The sequence below is a fragment of the Onychostoma macrolepis genome, chromosome 15 (genome assembly GCF_012432095.1).
Source record: "Onychostoma macrolepis isolate SWU-2019 chromosome 15, ASM1243209v1, whole genome shotgun sequence".
NCBI lineage: Eukaryota > Metazoa > Chordata > Actinopteri > Cypriniformes > Cyprinidae > Onychostoma > Onychostoma macrolepis.
Window position 1 is genome coordinate 19106953 of NC_081169.1, and position 19381 is coordinate 19126333.

At 36.8% G+C, this 19381-nt stretch overlaps 2 protein-coding genes across 6 annotated transcripts in view; one reads left to right on the forward strand and one right to left on the reverse strand.

Annotated features, from left to right (window-relative positions):
• The window catches only part of gipr (gastric inhibitory polypeptide receptor), a 42916-nt gene extending 34789 nt beyond the window's left edge, over positions 1-8127 (forward strand). For all 5 annotated transcript variants that reach the window (XM_058799319.1, XM_058799317.1, XM_058799321.1 and 2 more), the window contains 9 exons: positions 428-534; positions 910-1063; positions 2787-2946; positions 3114-3174; positions 3279-3348; positions 3828-3916; positions 4570-4708; positions 4863-4904; positions 5591-8127. In XM_058799319.1, coding sequence (XP_058655302.1) covers positions 428-534; positions 910-1063; positions 2787-2946; positions 3114-3174; positions 3279-3348; positions 3828-3916; positions 4570-4708; positions 4863-4904; positions 5591-5944 — 1176 coding nt within the window. In that variant the 3' untranslated portion in view covers positions 5945-8127. The remainder of the gene's footprint in view (positions 1-427; positions 535-909; positions 1064-2786; positions 2947-3113; positions 3175-3278; positions 3349-3827; positions 3917-4569; positions 4709-4862; positions 4905-5590) is intronic.
• A 134-nt stretch (positions 8128-8261) lies between these two features.
• LOC131554145 (cytochrome P450 2M1-like) lies at positions 8262-19149 on the reverse strand. The gene is made up of 9 exons (XM_058799322.1): positions 18748-19149; positions 12714-12876; positions 12465-12614; positions 11971-12131; positions 11340-11516; positions 10405-10546; positions 10149-10336; positions 9911-10052; positions 8262-8539 (listed from the first exon to the last, which is right to left on the reverse strand). The coding sequence occupies exons 1-9, from the start codon at positions 18937-18939 to the stop codon at positions 8355-8357; spliced, it is 1500 nt and encodes a 499-aa protein (XP_058655305.1). The 5' UTR covers positions 18940-19149; the 3' UTR covers positions 8262-8354.
• Positions 19150-19381: the final 232 nt, after the last annotated feature.

Genomic DNA, 19381 nt, shown 5'->3' on the forward strand with positions numbered 1-19381 from the left:
GAATTTATGTATAATATGGAACGAGCTGCATGAATTTTATGCAGTTCTGTAATTTCATGAACCAAAGCACTTGGAAAGCAGTCACACTAGTGCCGTTTGCAGAGCTCTGCACTCATTTATTTTTGGCACAGCAGACTTTATCTCCTGCTCGCAGAGTTATTTTCCAGAGTTATAGGCTATTACTCGATAGTGTGATCCATGAATTTAAAGCTGTCATTACTCTTGGCCTGAGTCTTTCAATGGCTGTCAGTATGGCAGAGTTAAAAAAATGTCTGAAAGTCTCTAAGAATGAATTACTCGGGGCTCTGAAGCTTTGCCTACATGTCCCACGCAAGATGTCAGAGAAGGTTCTTCTTTCAGCGCAGTCACATGAATTAAAATGACTCATGTCTGTATAGTGCTATTCTTTTGCTCTCTGTCTTCACAGGAGAATCAGATGATGATCTTGGCCTATTTCAGGGTGATGTACACAGTTGGTTACTCTCTATCCCTGGCCAGCCTGTCTTTAGCCCTTGTTATACTTCTCATATTCAGGTGAGTGGCAGCTTTTCTTCATAAAGATTAGTAGAAAATGGCATGCAGAAGGGAAAATGAAACAGCCCTCACAGTAGATCTAAATGATTTGGCCAAAAATCATATTATATCATAATATACCAAGCCTAATTAGTTCACTGAACCTTAAGGTATGAAGATCACACAAGTCCATATCATAATTAAGATTTCATCTCAATTAATTGTGCAGCCCTAAGTATGCAGCATGCAGTAATGAATGTATGATTTCCTTAAGGATGTATACAATTTTGTGCTTTAACACTTTAACATGAAATCATTTAGTTTAGCAGGTGAATTGCAGTTTCAACTCTCCATGAATAAAATTATAGTTTCAATGTGGTCTTTGTAATATTGCAGGAAGCTCCGCTGCACACGTAATTACATCCACACCAATCTGTTTGCCTCTTTCATCCTGCGAGCTGTGTCCATCCTCACGAGAGATGCGCTTCTCATGAAAGACGCTCCTGAGTTCAGGGACAACAAAGATGTTTCGATCGTTCTGAGTGACCAGGTAAGCAGAAATACAGTGACGACTCCTCCACACACTTACTTGAGCGTATTCTGCAAAACTTCTCAAAAAACACAATGGCGTGATTTTCTGAAGTGAGGCAAAGTCAAAAGTATTTTTTTAATCAAATGTAAATTCATGTTCCACACTGTAAAAACGAACAGTGAAATGAATTTCACTCAAATAATAATGAAAGTTCATTGGACTTAATTAAAATAAGTTCTGTAAACTCAAAATGTCATTGTAGTAAGGCAAACTTAAAATGATTGCGTTTTCTAGTTCCCAGCATGCTTTGCATCAGACAACAAGGAAAATAAATGTAGGAATTAAGTGTTATTTTGTGAATTTTTGCACAAGATTAACATAGAGACATAAGTTAGTACTTAAATGTTGTGTTATGTTAGGATTTACATAGGTTTCTGTTATGTTGGTTTTGTAGTGTTACCATTGTGGTGAAGAGTGGAGCCTGTGGTTAGGTTGAGGATGGACAGTAAAACTTAAAGACTATATATACTGCATATTGTTTGACTTTTAACATGCAAATGTTGTGAGTCTTTTAGATAACTACATTAGCATGTGCTAGTGTGCTGTTGCTAATTAGCACCCAACTATAAAGATCTGAATGAATGTGTTTTTTATGGAAGCAAGTTGTATATAGTTATCATTGTGATAAGTGGGGTGGGATCGTGGAAATGAGGCTTGGCCCGGCTCCCATTGCTCTTAGCCCCGCCCCACTTGTCATAAAAATTTTAAGCTCTGCTAACTTTTGTTTACTCAAATGTTTTGAAGCAATACATTTCCTCAAATGTTTTGAGTATTGTTAACTTATCAGGTTTTACAGTGCAGTTACACTTAATGTTGAAAACATTTTGCAGTTTTAATAAATGGGGCTCAGGGGAGGCAAGAGAGACACTGCCCCTTGTCTTACCTTTTTACACTGGTATCATTGTTGGACAGTGTCATTTTAAAAAACAAGTGATTTATACACTTTTTAATGTCATATCATAATATTTGTGTTGTTTTATCTTTGTACTGTGGATTATTTTCCAATTTTGCCTCCTCGGAGGAAACGCTCTTGCTACAAAACTATTAAACTACATGGTTTGGTACAGTAAACCCAGAGCTGGGTAGATTACGTCCAAATTGTAGTCTGTTACTGATTACAGATTACGTGATGAAAATTAAGTTAGTAAAAAAAAGGAGTTACTTTTATATTACTTTTTATCTAACTTGTTTTAAACTTACCATTAAACATACCATATTGATATACAGTAAAAAAAAAAAAAAAATGTCATACCCACTAAAATGCATAATGAATTGAATAAACATTACATTATACCAGGGTTTCCCAAACTGGGCTTAATGTAAGAAATGCATGGGGGTTGTGCTAATAAAAAGCTAATAATCAATTCAATCATAAAAATGTAAAATACACTTTTTAAATTATTTTAATATTAGATATATTTCAAGTAAATATTACATGTCAAAAAACATTTGGGAATCCCTTTGTTTCATAAATGATCTAATTGCTTGAGAGGTGCTTTCTTTGTGTGAATAATATGTAATCATGTAATCCATAAAAAGTAACTAATCTGATTATGAGCATTATAAAATGTAATGTACTCTAATTTCAAGTACTTGATTTTTGGAAGCTGATTACACAATCAAGATTACATGTAATCAGTTACTCCCCAGATATGAGTAAACCTCCATTAAACTCCCACAGGTGATGTCAGGCTGCCGTGTGGCTCAGGTCCTGATGCAGTACTGTGTTGGGGCAAACTACTATTGGCTACTGGTAGAAGGTCTATATCTTCACAACCTGCTGGTGCTGATGGTCTTCTCAGAGAACAGCTACTTCTGTGTATACCTCTTCATTGGCTGGGGTGTGTAATTTGCATACTCCCTTTTTTTTTGGAAAAATTGTCATGAAAATGACTTAATTAAAATATTAAAATTTAAAATACTAGCATGTAAAATATTTACATACATACAGATATTTTCATCTAGCTGTGCTGTTTTGTATTTCATCTATTATTTTTTTTTCTAACAGGAACACCTGTGCTGTTTGTGGTGCCTTGGATAGTTGTTCGTTACCTATATGAGAACACAAGGTAAGACGTGTCAAAAGTCTTGATGCAACAGCTTTCTTTCATTTGGTTAAAGATTAAGAGCAGCTTTGCTTAAGCATTACAAATGTGCCTACACATTTCTCAAGGTGCTGGGAGATCAACGAAAATATGGCATATTGGTGGATCATCCGAACGCCAATCCTTTTGGCGATTTTAGTGAGTTATTACCTCAATTTGTCTTAAATTTGAATTTGTTCTCTGATTGTATTGATAGTCACTCACATATGCTTACAGATAACTCAGAACGTGGAATTCTCCCACTTCCACTTGAAAGCAACCAATTGAACGAAAATGTGGATCTGCCCCGACTTTGTTCCAGTGGATGTTTTTGAGTGAGAGATTGGAGAATTCCAAGTTCTGAGTCGTCTGGAACGAAGCGTATGAATAACCAGTTAAATATACCCTCGTTCATGTATTATACATGGATGAATCATTAGTCTGGAGCATTCTTGAGGATTGTGTTGAGGAACTGTTTTAGTGCACTCTGAAATGATTGTGGCCGCCGATCCGTCACACTCAGTTGGAATGATTTATGCATTTTCCTTCATTACACAGGATGAGAAGTCTTGTGTGTCTTTACACTGAACTTTCTATGTGTAACTATATTTAAAAAGAATTATGATCATGTTTTGCAGGTGAACTTTTTCATATTTATAAGGATTATTCAGATCCTCGTCTCCAAATTAAGAGCACATCAGATGAGATATACAGATTATAAATTTAGGTAAGAATTTGACTGTTTTCAACAAATGAATTTATATTACTTTCATCAGTATCATCAGTCTGTTTATTTTTCAGATTTACTTAATCTGTTGGTGTTTGCAAAATGTCTGTCTGAATTCATCCATGTTACATAAAATGGAAATGTATCACATAAAGTGCCCTAACAAGCTTTTGATGTTTCAACCATTTTTAAAGGAAATCTTTCATCCTTTTCTTCAAATGTCAGCCTTGAGGGTAGCATGCATTTTAAGAAGCAATTTTTTTTTCTCACCAGAGACTATATTTCTAGCCTTCAAGCTTATATCCTGTTTATGCGTAATGGCATAAAATGTGGATTGAAATCTGACAATACGTTGGTAACAATGATAGAGGCCAGTTAGATTCTTGATTTCACCACAGTGCCTCACTGTTGTCATTTAATCTGCCTGTGAAATCTCCCTTAAAACTTTTAAAAACCCTAAAAGATTTAGATTGTTTTTTTTTTTTTGCTGAAAGAATGAATTAATATAAAAAATACATTCTTTCTAAAAAAAGAAATGAACCCTTCACCTGACATTAAATTGGTATTTAAAGAAAAGCTGATGGCATTTTGAGGTGAAATGGGCTGGATTGTGTTTTGAATAATCTGAGTCTTTAATATTCTTGGTCCCTCAGGTTAGCCAAGTCCACGCTGACCCTCATCCCGCTGTTAGGGATTCATGAGGTGGTGTTTGCTGTGATGACAGAGGAACAGACTGAGGGCGTGCTTCGCAATGTCAACCTGTTCTTTGAACTCTTCTTCAATTCTTTTCAGGTACAACTAAGGGAATCAAGAGAGACAGACCATGTCACAACATGGCCTAGTTCATACAGTGTACTTACTTTTTTGTTTACCGTGCACTATTAGAATGTAGTGAATGTCCTTACAATTAGTGCATTTTGACACAACAGTTCATGTTGCCCCACAGGGTTTTCTGGTGGCCATATTATACTGCTTTGTCAATAAAGAGGTAAGCGGAATCTATTGTATATATTTGTATATTTAAATTATTTTCAAATATATAATTTTAAACATAATTTAAATTTTATATATATAAAATTATGCATATACACACTGCCATTACTCCAGTCTTCAGTGTCACATGATCCTTCAGAAGTCATTCTAATATGCTGATTTATTATCGATGATAGAAATATATTAATACTTTTCTTCAGCAAGGATGTGTTGAATTGATGAAAAGTAATAGCGAAGACTTTTATTGTTAGAAAATATTTCTACTTTGAAATGAATGCTGTATACTTTTTACCCATCAAAGTATCCTGAAAAAGTATGATAGGTTCCAAAAAATATTAAGCGTTTTCAATAATAAATAATTTCTGAAGGATCATGTGACACTGAAGACTGGAGAAAAATGGCTGTAGCGATGACTGATGAAAAGTCAAATTTGAATCACAGAAATAAATTATATTTTAAAGTATATTAAATATAGAAAACTGTTATTTTAAATTGCAATAATCTATCTGTCTGTAGTTTTTAGCTTTAGTTATTTTAGTACTTCAACAAACTAAATGAAAAATGTTTGAATATTTTATTTTAGTTAATGTTTATTTTAAGCATTGAATGTGTTTTTTTTTTTTTTTTTTATGATTTTAGTTTATAATAACCCTGTTGTATATATCCTGTCTTTGATTCTAGGTACAGTCAGAAATCAAAAAGAAATGGCAGCGATGGAAATTGGGAATAAGCATTTTGGAGGACCAACGTAATACAGGTAGCAACACACAGCAGGGAGGTGCAGGTCCTCGGTGTCACCACGACCCAGCCTGCTCTCCAGACTGCCCTCTGGACAGTGGCAGCCAACTGTCCTCAGACCCAACGCCAACAGCCACCCAACCGGCTGTTCAGCATCATTACCATCCCGGAGCAAAGAAAGGCAAGGCGTACTGCTACATCTCCGCCCGAAAGCAGGTTCTGAACGGGCTGGATGTGCCAGCGTTACCCCAGTGCACCGGAGAGGGAGCAGTGATGTTTTCTGAGAGCTACTGTTGAACCATGTGGACTGGACAAACAAAGCCAGATATCATGGAGTCTCTCATTGTTTTTAACTATCAAAAGGATATTACTACATCACGTTTCTCACATTACGCCTGGCAATTTGTGTTTTTCGTGTTTACCACTATACCTCATTTTGGACACTAGATTCATTCTGTTATGTGCCAACATTGTGGATCAACTCAAAGACTGCCTACTTTACCACAAAGTCATTTATATTTTTGATTGCATGAGGATTATTTGTATAAAGTCTACAGGTAAGACACACAAACATCACCTAGCCTGAAAAATCACCAAATATAGCCATCAGTATGTTAACGCCACAAAAGTTTTTGGACCCTTAAGCCACATATCCACTTCCATTTAAGAATTTGAGGTCAGTAAGATTTGTAAGAAATTACTACTTTTATTCAGCAAGAATATATTAAATTGATCAAAAGTGACAGTAAAGACTTTTACATAGTTACAAAAGATTGCTGTTTCAACTAAATACTTATCTTTTGAAGTTTCTGTTCATCATAGCATGAACAGTTTCTAATATTACGCAGAACTACAGTTTTCAACATAGATAAGAAATGAGCACCAAATTTAGGATATTAGAATGATTTCTGAAGGATAATGTGACACTGAATGATGCTGAATATTCAGCTTTGCCATCACAGGAATAAATAACTTTTTTAGAATATATTCAAATATGAAACAGGTATTTTAATTGTGATAATATTTTACAAATTGAATGCTTTTACTGTTTTTATGAATAAAAAAATTCAGCCTCTGTGAGCCTAATATAATGGTAGTATATCATATTATATTTTGCATTATATTTAGTTATTTAATGTAAAGTGTTTCATTTTTTTTGTGTGCAGTTTAAGAGCCCAGATACTTTTTGGGGAGACTGTATGTACACGCAGTATAAGCACCAATAATTAACTTTTTATTTTATTTATTTTTTGGTCCACGAACAGCAAATCAGTGCTCGACTTAAGTTCCCCTGACATTATGTCACATCCTCACCCTGATTTGATATTGTGCCTCTGGAGGTGTTAAATATCTAATATGAAGGTTTATATGGCTCTTATGTAACCCGCTCAACCAGGACGGCATGCTCTGGGTGATCTCTTAAACAGCAGGAAATATAATTCCTTTTTTATGCTTCTGCATTCCACTCGATGGCCTAATCCCCTTTCATTTAGTGCCATGACAGAACCCAACTGTGAACTGTATGTCGACAATAGAGTTTAAAGAGGATTACTAGGTATTTTAATTAACAGTAACAACACTATTAAACATAGAAACTGTTTGTTTCCAAAATTTATGAAGGTTTAATTCAGAGTATACCCTCATTTTTGAACCACTCACTAAGGACTGAGATCAATTCTTACACTGTACGCCTTCTTTATTCGTTACTTCACCTGGACATTCTTTTTCTGTCAACATGGATGAAAGAGTGCAGTGATAATAGTGATATTTATATTGTACCTGAGCTTTCACTGTGATTTAGACGATATATTATATTGTATCTAAATTGTATTCATCAAGTGGAGGTGGTTTCACAAAGTGTTGAGGTTATTCCACGGCTCCGTTGCCAACTAAAGCCATCTAGTGGATGTAGTGAGAACTGCACAGACGTGTTGTACTCCTGAAGTCTCCTGAAGAAATCTTTTATCACATTTGTAGTGCTGAATGGCATTAACCGGGTGCTAAGAGTTTGTGGTCATGCATGAATTTGTCAAAAATACTAGTAGGATGTCTTTGTTGTAATGTGGTAAGGTTTGTCTAGTTCTGATGAAGACACTGTTGTTAAAACATACAGTACATAGTTATTTATCACACATCTTTCTCTTATGTTTTGTCCAGTAATCATCTACATATTACAGAATAAGGTACTGTTCACATAGAACAGAGTTTAAAACGTGAGATGCAGGGCAGTGAAATGGGAAAAAAATACATTATTTTAAAATGTAAGTGCATCTCTAGACTAGTGGGCTTTTTTCTCATTGTACTACCCTGCATCTTGTGTTTTTAAATGCAAATATGAATTCTGTGTGAATGGCACCTAAGTGTGAAAAAATAAAAGCACTGTGCTGACTTAAATGTGCCAATATTGTTTAGCTTTTAAAATAGTCATTTATGTCATTCAATACATTCCACAAACTTGGTAAGCTTTCATGTTAGGACACCTAATATTGTGTTTCAGATCCATGCACACCGCTAAATGTGGATTAACCGGCTAGACTCCTTGAGGACAGGAATGTGTATGCTAAATATCAATGTTGTATTTGCCAAAAAAAAAAAAAAAACACTTGTGCAATAATTTAATTTTGGACATATTTATTTCCATTAAAGCATCAAACTGAAACGAGACTAAGATTAATGTTTTCTTTGTTCATTTTGTGGACATGTTCCTCTATTTCCTGGGAATGGCATAGCATTCATAGGTGAGTGGCATACGGCCAAAACTGCAATTTGTTGGTGTTGTGTCGAGCTCCTCTGGTGGCACTGTGGCTTTGAAGGTGAAGTGCTGAAGGAGGGAAGTAAAGAAGATAAAGAGCTCTGTACGAGCCAAAGCCTCTCCAAGACACGCACGCTTGCCTGTCAAGAGAACAGAAAGAATTCGGTTTAAAAATCTTTTGAAGAAATTATTCTCCTTGTATCAGCCATTTTATTGTCTGTGATTTTGCCCTTTAAAGGAATCACTTATTTAACATGGTTATTTTTGTCCTAGTGTTAACATAGTGAGTATGTGTTGACCTCAGTTTTCTATGAAGTACCCATTCTGCCACTGAATAACAAAATTAAAAATTAAAATTCTGGGACAAAAAGTCGCAATTACTTTGCTTTTTTCATTCTGTGTTGGAAACAAAAACAATTGTGAGATGTAAACTTGGAATTGCAAGAATTAGTCAGAATTAACAAAATTCTGTGTTTATATTCTGCAATTCTGAATTTTATCTCAGAATTACAAGAAAAAAGTTGCAATTACCTTTTTAATTCCATGGCTGAAATGGGCTTCTAGGGGTGGGCAATATGGCCAAAATCTTATATCAATAATCTTATACTTATTTCAAGGTAATGATATATATATATCACAATATAGATATTTTTTGCTTTAAATAAGGTCTTTATTATATCAAAATTTTTGATACCATAGAAATTTCATAATTCTTGTCACCAGTGTCAAAATCACAAAAAACTAATACTAGCCTAAATTTAAAAAACAAAAACAACAAAAAAAACAAGCTCACTGAAGACAAGTAGTCAGCAATTAAATGAGAATAAGAAACTAATTACAAGCAATAGGACAAAAAAACTACAGTAAAAATAAGAAATGCTACATATATTGTATAAAGTAATTTAATGTATAAAAACACTGCATGTTCTTCACTGTGTAAATTAAATATATTTCTTAAAGTTAAAAAAGTGATTTAGTCAAAAGCAGTGAGATTTTCTGTCTTTTGTTGTTTGATTAATGACAGACAGTAGGAATATTAGACTGCTGTCCCTTTCAGAGCTGCCCATATCCAGTATACTGTTTGCTTTCACTTAAGATCTACATTACTATGTTTAAGAGGATACTTGCAAATACTGGCATTTGGACACATAGAAAGTCCTATTAAGTGGCAAAAATAACTCTGTTTAATACTCCCGCGCTCACGTGCACGCACCTCTCTGACAGTGCACACATATAGTGAAATGAGTTACCTTTTGCAGCTGATTGCGTTTTAATTTCCTTAATTTCACTTGTTTTTAAGCTGCAAAGCTTAAAAAGTTTTCATGACCAAATAGTACAGCAAAGTCACGTGGGCATGTAACGGCGATAGAGATGATAGTCAAATCTCTACTGGTTGACAAATTTCTACCGGTTAATTGTGTATCGGTATATCGCCCACCCCTAAGGATTAGTTTGCATATAAAGCACAACATTTTCATGGTCTAATATGCACAATGAAGTTCTAAACGCACCTATGCCAAATACAACAAATGCATCGTTTTTCTGAAATCGGCCATCTGCATCCAGGAAGTTCTCTGGATCAAAGCAGTTTGGGTTCTTCCACAGTTTCGGGTCTATAAGCACAGAGGATAGCAGTGGGAAAACCATGACCCCCTAGAAAAAAAAAAAAGTTTATATAACAAATAGACAGACATAAATAATAATACATAGCTAATCAATAAAGATCAATGCTGTACATGAGAAGAATACCTTAGGAACGACATAACCATTGTATTCAGTGTCACACATCATCTTGTGCGGGACACTGATGGGTGCGAGATCCATACTGCGTTGAACCTCGTGGATTACAGCATCTGTATACGGCAGGTTTTGTCTGTCCTCTACTGAGGGCCAACGGTCCTGTCCTATAACCTCATCAAGTTCCCTCTGAACACGCTCTGCACAGAACAAGTCAAAGTAAAAACACTCTGGATTCTGTTTGATGCTTGAGAAGAGAAGATCTCACCTTGAATGTCTGGGTTCTTCATCATCAGAAGCAGAGCGTGTCTGAGGGTGGATGAAGTGGTTTCTGTTCCGGCACTGAACATGTTCCATATTACAGAAACCAAGTTGCTCAAATGATATTCTGTGTTAGGTTTGTCTTTCTCCTGCAAAAGAAAATGAAGGTGAATATGAAAATGAATATTATGCATAATAAAACTGACCAATTCTAAATGTACCAATTCTAAAACTTGTAAATGAAGGAAGTTATCTGGAATTAACATCATGTCATAGTTTCACCACCAGAGGGTGTAAGTAAATGTATTGAGGACCATAGCTATATATGAACTGTTTTAAAGGTGGGGTAAGCAATTTCTGGTAGCAAAACCAATGTTACTCACCTATCGAGAAGAAACAAAGCAACCTCGGCATCCGATCGCAGGCCTTCCCGCTCCTTGAGTTCTCTCCAGCGCTGGAAAGCTGATCCGATATTTACACGGGTCCTACTTCTTGCCTTATCGTAACACCGTGTCTACACCGGACGAGAGCGGCACGGCGCGACCAAATACTATAGAACTCATTATAATCAGTGATGCTGTCTACACGGGATACCGCGCCAATCCCCGACAGTAAACTGCTGCCACCTTCTATTTATAACATATAGACACAAATTTCAAATGATTTTCAACGGTCGCTTTGTCGCAGTGTAGACAGACCGAGACAGGACAACTGCCATGATCGGTGTAGACACGGTGTAAGCCTTCTTTTGTTCCGCAGACGTTTTCCTTGTTTTTTTTTTATCCGCCATCTCTATCCTTCTGTCGTCGCTCGGCTCGGCTAATGTCCATCATGTGCACTGATGCACATGTTGTTTTGGTACTCGGCCCCGAATCGTTTTCTAAAGCGTTTTTGAAAAAATGCATACCCCACCTTTAAATGTAATTTCTCTGAATTATTTACCTCTTTCATTTTTAACACAAAGGCTTCAATGAAGTCCTGTGGGCAGGAGGAATCCTGCATATTCATCCGAGCCTGTGCCTCACGCTTGCAATACTCTCTGGCCTCGTCTAGTCCTTTAAACAGCTGTTTGTGTTTACCGGGAAAAAGACCGACTAGCCTAGGGAATATATTATAGATCTGAGAAAAAAAAAAAAGAAACATCAATGGATGTCGTCTTCTATTTTCTAATAGGCCTACTTTTATTTAGCAAGGATGCATTAAATCAATCAAAAGTGACAGTAAAGACATTTAGAATGTTACAAAAGATTTCTATTTTAAATAAACCCTGTTCTGTTCGTGGAAAATGGTTTCATTTATAATAAGAAATGCACCAAATCAGCATATTAGAATGATTTCTGAAGGATCGTGTGACACTGCAAACTGGAGTAATGGCCGCTGAAAATTCAGCGTTACCATCACATAAATAATTAAATATAATTAAAAACACATTAAAACAATTGTAATAATATTACTGTTTTTTCTGTATTTTTAAATTAAATACATGCAGCCTTGCTAAGCATAAGATACTTCTGAATGGTAATGCTTGAATATAGGCCTATAGATTAAAAAATATATATTTAGAGTACAATACCTGTCCAAGAGGGCTACTGAGAATACTGAAGTAAGTATTTACAGTTTGAAGGAGAGACTTAAACTGTGGATCCTCAAGTTCAAACCTATGCCCGAAGACAATGCTGCAGATCACATTGCTTACAGCAATCATAAGCATTTTTGCAGGGCTGAATGCAGAGCCTTTGAGGAGAAAAGAACAGCAAAGAGCTCAAGTTTCCTACATTTATACTGTTGTAAAAACTCACACCATGTTCTGGTCTTTTAATCAATCATTCACTTAGTTGAATGTACTGTACAGTATATTAAATTACACACGGCACTTTTGCTTCGTGAACCTATTGTACAAATTGCAAGAACTTGTTCCAAATGTTTGTTTTTCTCAACAATGCAACCACTGAGTGTTTGATTTTAGTGTTTTACTGATGCATCCTGCACCAGATCCTCTTGTAGTTTATGCATGCAGTTTGTTTCATCTGATAATCTAAATGAAAGATCATATACAAGTGATTTTACCTTCACAATTCTTAAACATTTCAACAAGAATCTCAGCCTCCTCCCTGACTCGCTCTTCGATGCTCCTGCGGCCCATTCCAAAGTTCTTCAGTGTCGTAAGTGTGAACCTGCGCATCTCCTTCCATCGGTGTCCACTTGTGGACAAAACCCCTACACACAGATACAATGCACTTTAGAGCTTCTTAGATTTAAAAAAAACAAAAACAACTGCATAAAGCATGTAAAACATCAGGCATCAAGCGACCTCACCATATCCATAAGTGGACTTCATCAACAGGGGATAGATGGCCCTGCCACTAAATTCTTCACCAAGACCAATCATAGTATCCTTTAGGGCTTGATATCCAGAAATGATCACCACAGGAGTGTTTGCCAACCAGATGGTGACAACAGAGCCATACCTATTACTCAGCTAAAGTAAGAAGAGTTTTATGGGTTTGATATGGGACATTTCAATGTTATACTGTATGTGTACTATTAAAATTACATGTACTTCAAATCATCTCAGAAATTGGTGACTAATTAGAGCATTGTTGTTTGAAGGTGTTTTTATTTTGTAGTGCATGTTCGAATAGGACAGCACTCTTTATGCAAATATATCACTGTATACTTAAAAGGCTATTGCTTAAAGTTATTTAACGTTAACGACAGCGATTCAGCGTGTGAAAAAGTAAAGGTAAAACACCGCAGTAAAGATAGTTTGCGGTTCGATATTCAGATTTCTTTTGGCTATTAATACGCAGTGCGCTGTCATAGACACGCAAATAATACTGAATGACATTCTCCATGATTTGTGAATTCAGTTTACAGTGTCCTCCGGGCCGAAATCGGGGTTTTTTTTCGTAGGGATCCTTAATTTTATAATGGCTATAGCTCCAAAAATTGGACACTTGGAAGACTGAAAACGGTGTCATCTTCACCAGCTTGATCTGTGAATTTTTTCACAGAAAAGCTTTTGTCCACAGACCCCTTGGTAAGTCCGCTATAAGGAAAGTGAAAGATAGGCGTTCTTCATGTTTAAACGTCTACTGCCAAATAAACACGCAGATGGCTGGAATAAAAAAATATTGTTTTAGCTCGAGTTCCATTTGTGAAAACTTTCACAATCGCATTTTATCGCGTGGCAGTGTTTCTCTTTGCTCTGGCCCCTTTTCTTGTATAACAATGTTATATGGCGCTATTGAATAACGGGTCATAATTCTAAAAATATAGTCTAAATGTTTTTTAGCCAAAAACATATATGAAATATATGTTGCAAACAAGGAAGCTGAATGAAAAATATTTTGTTAATAAAATACATATATTTAGTTTCAACCTTTACATACCAAAGCATATTTCTAAATTGGGTTTTCAGGGCAAGAAAATGCATTTTGTTGGACTGTCAAATGCTTTTAAAATATATATTTCTGTATTTAAAATACATTTTCAAAAATATACAAAAAATAAAATAAATGGCCCAAGACGTATTGGTAGAAAATATATTTAAGTAAATATTTTTTTTTAAATTTAAAAAATATATTAATTACATATTATATATTAATATATTTATTATTATATATTTGATGTATGTATTATTTACCTAAATATAGGTAAATATATGTTATTTAAGGCAATATAGCATTTTTTCTTTTTACATTTTTTGTATGTTTTTTTATTTAAATGTATTTAAAATGTAAAAATATTTTTTCAAAGATAAACAAATTTGGGTCAGCTGACCCTGCTCTGAGTCATGTGCATCACTATTGTGATCTGTGACAACTTTCACAGTTCAGTACGGGTCAGCTGACCCTTCCCTGGGTCACTAACATCACTATTCTGACCTGTGAAAAAATTCTGAGGTAAGTGCGGGTCAGCTGACCCTTCCCTGGGTCACTAACATCACTATTCTGATCTGTGAAAACTTTCTGAGGTAAGTACGGGTCAGCTGACCCTACCCTGGGTCACTAACATCACTATTCTGATCTGTGAAAACTTTCACAATTCAGTACGGGTCAGCTGACCCTACCCTGGGTCACTAACATCACTATTCTGATCTGTGAAAACCTTCTGAGGTAAGTGCGGGTCAGCTGACCCTTCCTGGGTCACTAACATCACTATTCTGATCTGTGAAAACTTTCTGAGGTAAGTACGGGTCAGCTGACCCTACCCTGGGTCACTAACATCACTATTCTGATCTGTGAAAACTTTCACAGTTCAGTACGGGTCAGCTGACCCTTCCTTGGGTCACTAACATCACTATTCTGATCTGTGAAAACTTTCTGAGGTAAGTACGGGTCAGCTGACCCTTCCCTGGGTCACTAACATCACTATTCTGATCTGTGAAAACTTTCTGAGGTAAGTACGGGTCAGCTGACCCTACCCTGGGTCACTAACATCACTATTCTGATCTGTGAAAACTTTCACAATTCAGTACGGGTCAGCTGACCCTACCCTGGGTCACTAACATCACTATTCTGATCTGTGAAAACTGTGAAAACTTTCTGAGGTAAGTACGGGTCAGCTGACCCTTCCTGGGTCACTAACATAACTATTCTGATCTGTGAAAACTTTCACAGTTCAGTACGGGTCAGCTGACCCTTCCCTGGGTCACTAACATCACTATTCTGATCTGTGAAAACTTTCTGAGGTAAGTACGGGTCAGCTGACCCTACCCTGGGTCACTAACATCACTATTCTGATCTGTGAAAACTTTCTGAGGTAAGTACGGGTCAGCTGACCCTTCCCTGGGTCACTAACATCACTATTCTGATCTGTGAAAACTTTCACAATTCAGTACGGGTCAGCTGACCCTACCTGGGTCACTAACATCACTATTCTGATCTGTGAAAACCTTCTGAGGTAAGTACGGGTCAGCTGACCCTTCCTGGGTCACTAACATCACTATTCTGATCTGTGAAAACTTTCACAGTTCAGTACGGGTCAGCTGACCCTTCCTTGGGTCACTAACATCACTATTCTGACCTGTGAAAACTTTCTGAGGTAAGTACGGGTCAGCTGACCCTTCCCTGGGTCACTAACATCACTATTCTGATCTGTGAAAACTTTCACAGTTCAGTACGGGTCAGCTGACCCTTCCCTGGGTCACTAACATCACTATTCTGACCTGTGAAAACTTTCACAGTTCAGTACGGGTCAGCTGACCCTTCCCTGGGTCACTAACATCACTATTCTGATCTGTGAAAACTTTCTGAGGTAAGTAATGGTCAGCTGACCCTTCCTGGGTCACTAACATCACTATTCTGATCTGTGAAAACTTTCTGAGGTAAGCACGGGTCAGCTGACCCTACCCTGGGTCACTACCATCACTATTCTGATCTGTGAAAACTTTCTGAGGTAAGTACGGGTCAGCTGACCCTTCCTGGGTCACTAACATCACTATTCTGATCTGTGAAAACTTTCTGAGGTAAGTACGGGTCAGCTGACCCTTCCCTGGGTCACTAACATCACTATTCTGATCTGTGAAAACTTTCACAGTTCAGTACGGGTCAGCTGACCCTTCCTGGGTCACTAACATCACTATTCTGACCTGTGAAAACTTTCACAGTTCAGTACGGGTCAACTGACCCTTCCTGGGTCACTAACATCACTATTCTGATCTGTGAAAACTTTCTGAGGTAAGTACGGGTCAGCTGACCCTACCCTGGGTCACTACCATCACTATTCTGATCTGTGAAAACTTTCTGAGGTAAGTACGGGTCAGCTGACCCTTCCTGGGTCACTAACATCACTATTCTGATCTGTGAAAACTTTCTGAGGTAAGTACGGGTCAGCTGACCCTTCCTGGGTCACTAACATCACTATTCTGATCTGTGAAAACTTTCACAGTTCAGTACGGGTCAGCTGACCCTTCCTGGGTCACTAACATCACTATTCTGACCTGTGAAAACTTTCACAGTTCAGTACGGGTCAACTGACCCTTCCTGGGTCACTAACATCACTATTCTGATCTGTGAAAACTTTCTGAGGTAAGTACGGGTCAGCTGACCCTTCCTGGGTCACTAACATCACTATTCTGACCTGTGAAAACTTTCACAGTTCAGTACGGTCAGCTGACCCTTCCTGGGTCACTAACATCACTATTCTGATCTGTGAAAACTTTCTGAGGTAATGCGGGTCAGCTGACCCTTCCTGGGTCACTAACATCACTATTCTGATCTGTGAAAACTTTCTGAGGTAAGCACGGGTCAGCTGACCCTTCCTGGGTCACTAACATCACTATTCTGACCTGTGAAAACTTTCACAGTTCAGTACGGGTCAGCTGACCCTTCCTGGGTCACTAACATCACTATTCTGATCTATGAAAACTTTCACAGTTCAGTATGGGTCAGCTGACCCTTCCTGGGTCACTAACATCACTATTCAGATCTGTGAAAACTGTGAAAACTTTCTGACGCAGGGAAACTCAGCTGACCCATACTGAACTGTGAAAGTTTTCACAGGTCAGAATAGTGATGTTAGTGTCCCAGAGAAGGGTCAGCTGACATGTACTTACCTCAGAAAGTTTTCACAGATCAGAATAGTGATGTTAGTGACCCAGAGAAGGGTCAGCTGACCCGTACTTATCTCAGAAAGTTTTCACAGTTTTCACAGATCAGAATAGTGATGTTAGTGACCCAGAGAAGGGTCAGCTGACCCGTACTGATCTCAGAAAGTTTTCACAGTTTTCACAGATCAGAATAGTGATGTTAGTGACCCAGAGAAGGGTCAGCTGACCCGTACTTATCTCAGAAAGTTTTCACAGTTTTCACAGATCAGAATAGTGATGTTAGTGACCCAGGGAAGGGTCAGCTGACCCGTACTTACCTCAGAAAGTTTTCACTGATCAGAATAGTGATGTACATGACTCAGAGGAGGGTCAGCTGACCCAAATTTGTATATCTTTGAAAATATATTTTTACATTTTAAATACATTTAAATAAAAAGCATACAAAAAAATGTAAAAACAAAAATTGCTATATTGCCTTAAATAACATATATTTACCTATATGGTAAATACATACAGCAAATATACAATAATAAATATATATTAAATATATAATATATTATTTAAAAATATATTTTTTAATTAAAAAATATATTTACTTAAATATATTTTCTACCAATACGTCTTGGGCCATTTATTTTATTTTTTTTTATATATTTTTGAAAATGTATTTTAAATACAGAAATATATATGTTTAAAAGCATTTGACAGTCCATCAAAATGCATTTTCTTGCCCCTGAAAAACCCATTTAGAAATATGCTTTGGTATGTAAAAGTTGAAACTAAATATATTTATTTTATTAACAAAATATTTTCATTCAGCTTCCTTGTTTGCAACATATATTTCATATATGTTTTTGGCTAAAAACATTTAGACTATATTTTTAGACTTATGACCCTTTATTCAATAGCGCCATATAACATTGTTATACAAGAAAAGGGCCAGAGCAAAGAGAAACACTGCCACGCGATAAAATGCGATTGTGAAAGTTTTCACAAATGGAACTCGAGCTAAAACAATAATTTTTATTCCAGCCATCTGCGTGTTTATTTGGCAGTAGACGTTTAAACATGAAGAACGCCTATCTTTCACTTTCCTTATAGCGGACTTACCAAGGGGTCTGTGGACAAAAGCTTTTCTGTGAAAAAATTCACAGATCAAGCTGGTGAAGATGACACCGTTTTCAGTCTTCCAATTGTCCAATTTTTGGAGCTATAGCCATTATAAAATTAAGGATCCCTACGAAAAAAAAAAAACGATTTCGGCCCGGAGGACACTGTAAACTGAATTCACAAATCATGGAGAATGTCATTCAGTATTATTTGCGTGTCTATGACAGCGCACTGCGTATTAATAGCCAAAAGAAATCTGAATATCGAACCGCAAACTATCTTTACTGCGGTAGTAAAAACAAATCATCTTTGATACTTCTGTCAGCCCTTTGAGGGTAACTGCATCCTTAAACTTCTCTAGAGATTTCAGAAATCCCAGAATGGTGACCCTCACCTAGTAACGGTGGGGCAGTGATATAATATAAAAAAACGCATGTGTTAAAAAAAAACCCATAATAGAACATATGCAGTCCAAACCAAGTGAGAACAGAGAAAATGCTTTGACCGCTTATTTTTCAAAGCCTATGGTACACTCTTAAACATAAACGTTCCTCATTAACTTTAATGTTACTTTAACATTAGGCTATTGGATAATTATAAACTGGTTGACATGCACATGCAATAGTCACAAACGGCCGATGCTCGGATTTAAATGATTGAATTATAGTATTAAATAGACCTACTCACCTCTAAATAATATTTGTAGGCTTCCTTGATATTAAATTGAAATAAATTTCCCAGCAGTGGATAGGTCGCAGGTCCTGGAGGCAGACGCTCAAAACTGCTCTGCTTTCCTCGAATCTTCCACAGCAATAACAGAGCCAAGACAGCCATGACAATAGACACTACATTCGTCTTCAGCACCAACAATATATCCATCCTTCAAATTTCAAACCGATTCGCAGTAAGGAAACAAAAATGACGGTTGGTTTTGGGTTGATGACAGTATATAGTTTCTGCAAAACAAAAGTGGGCTTTTTTAAATTCGTGGGCGGTGTTTCTAAGACTTGAAGCAGCGCTGCGCAGACGATCGGCTGCTGACTCGAAGCAGTGCATGTAGCAACTTTGTCCGACTTGAACCGGCGCCGACACCACGTCACTGTCACTTGTGGCATCAACAATACGGCCTTCCATATCAAAGTACCGCGATAGCGTTGCGAGAGCAGCCGGAGTCTTTTTTTTCTTCTTTTTTTTTTTTTTATAGTAGAGATCACTTTTTCTTTTTTTTTACTTTATTGAACAATGTAACCTTTACAACCATAAATGGCCTGGTACAAAATACAAAACTTCTTAATCAGATAACCGACAAGCATCATAACAT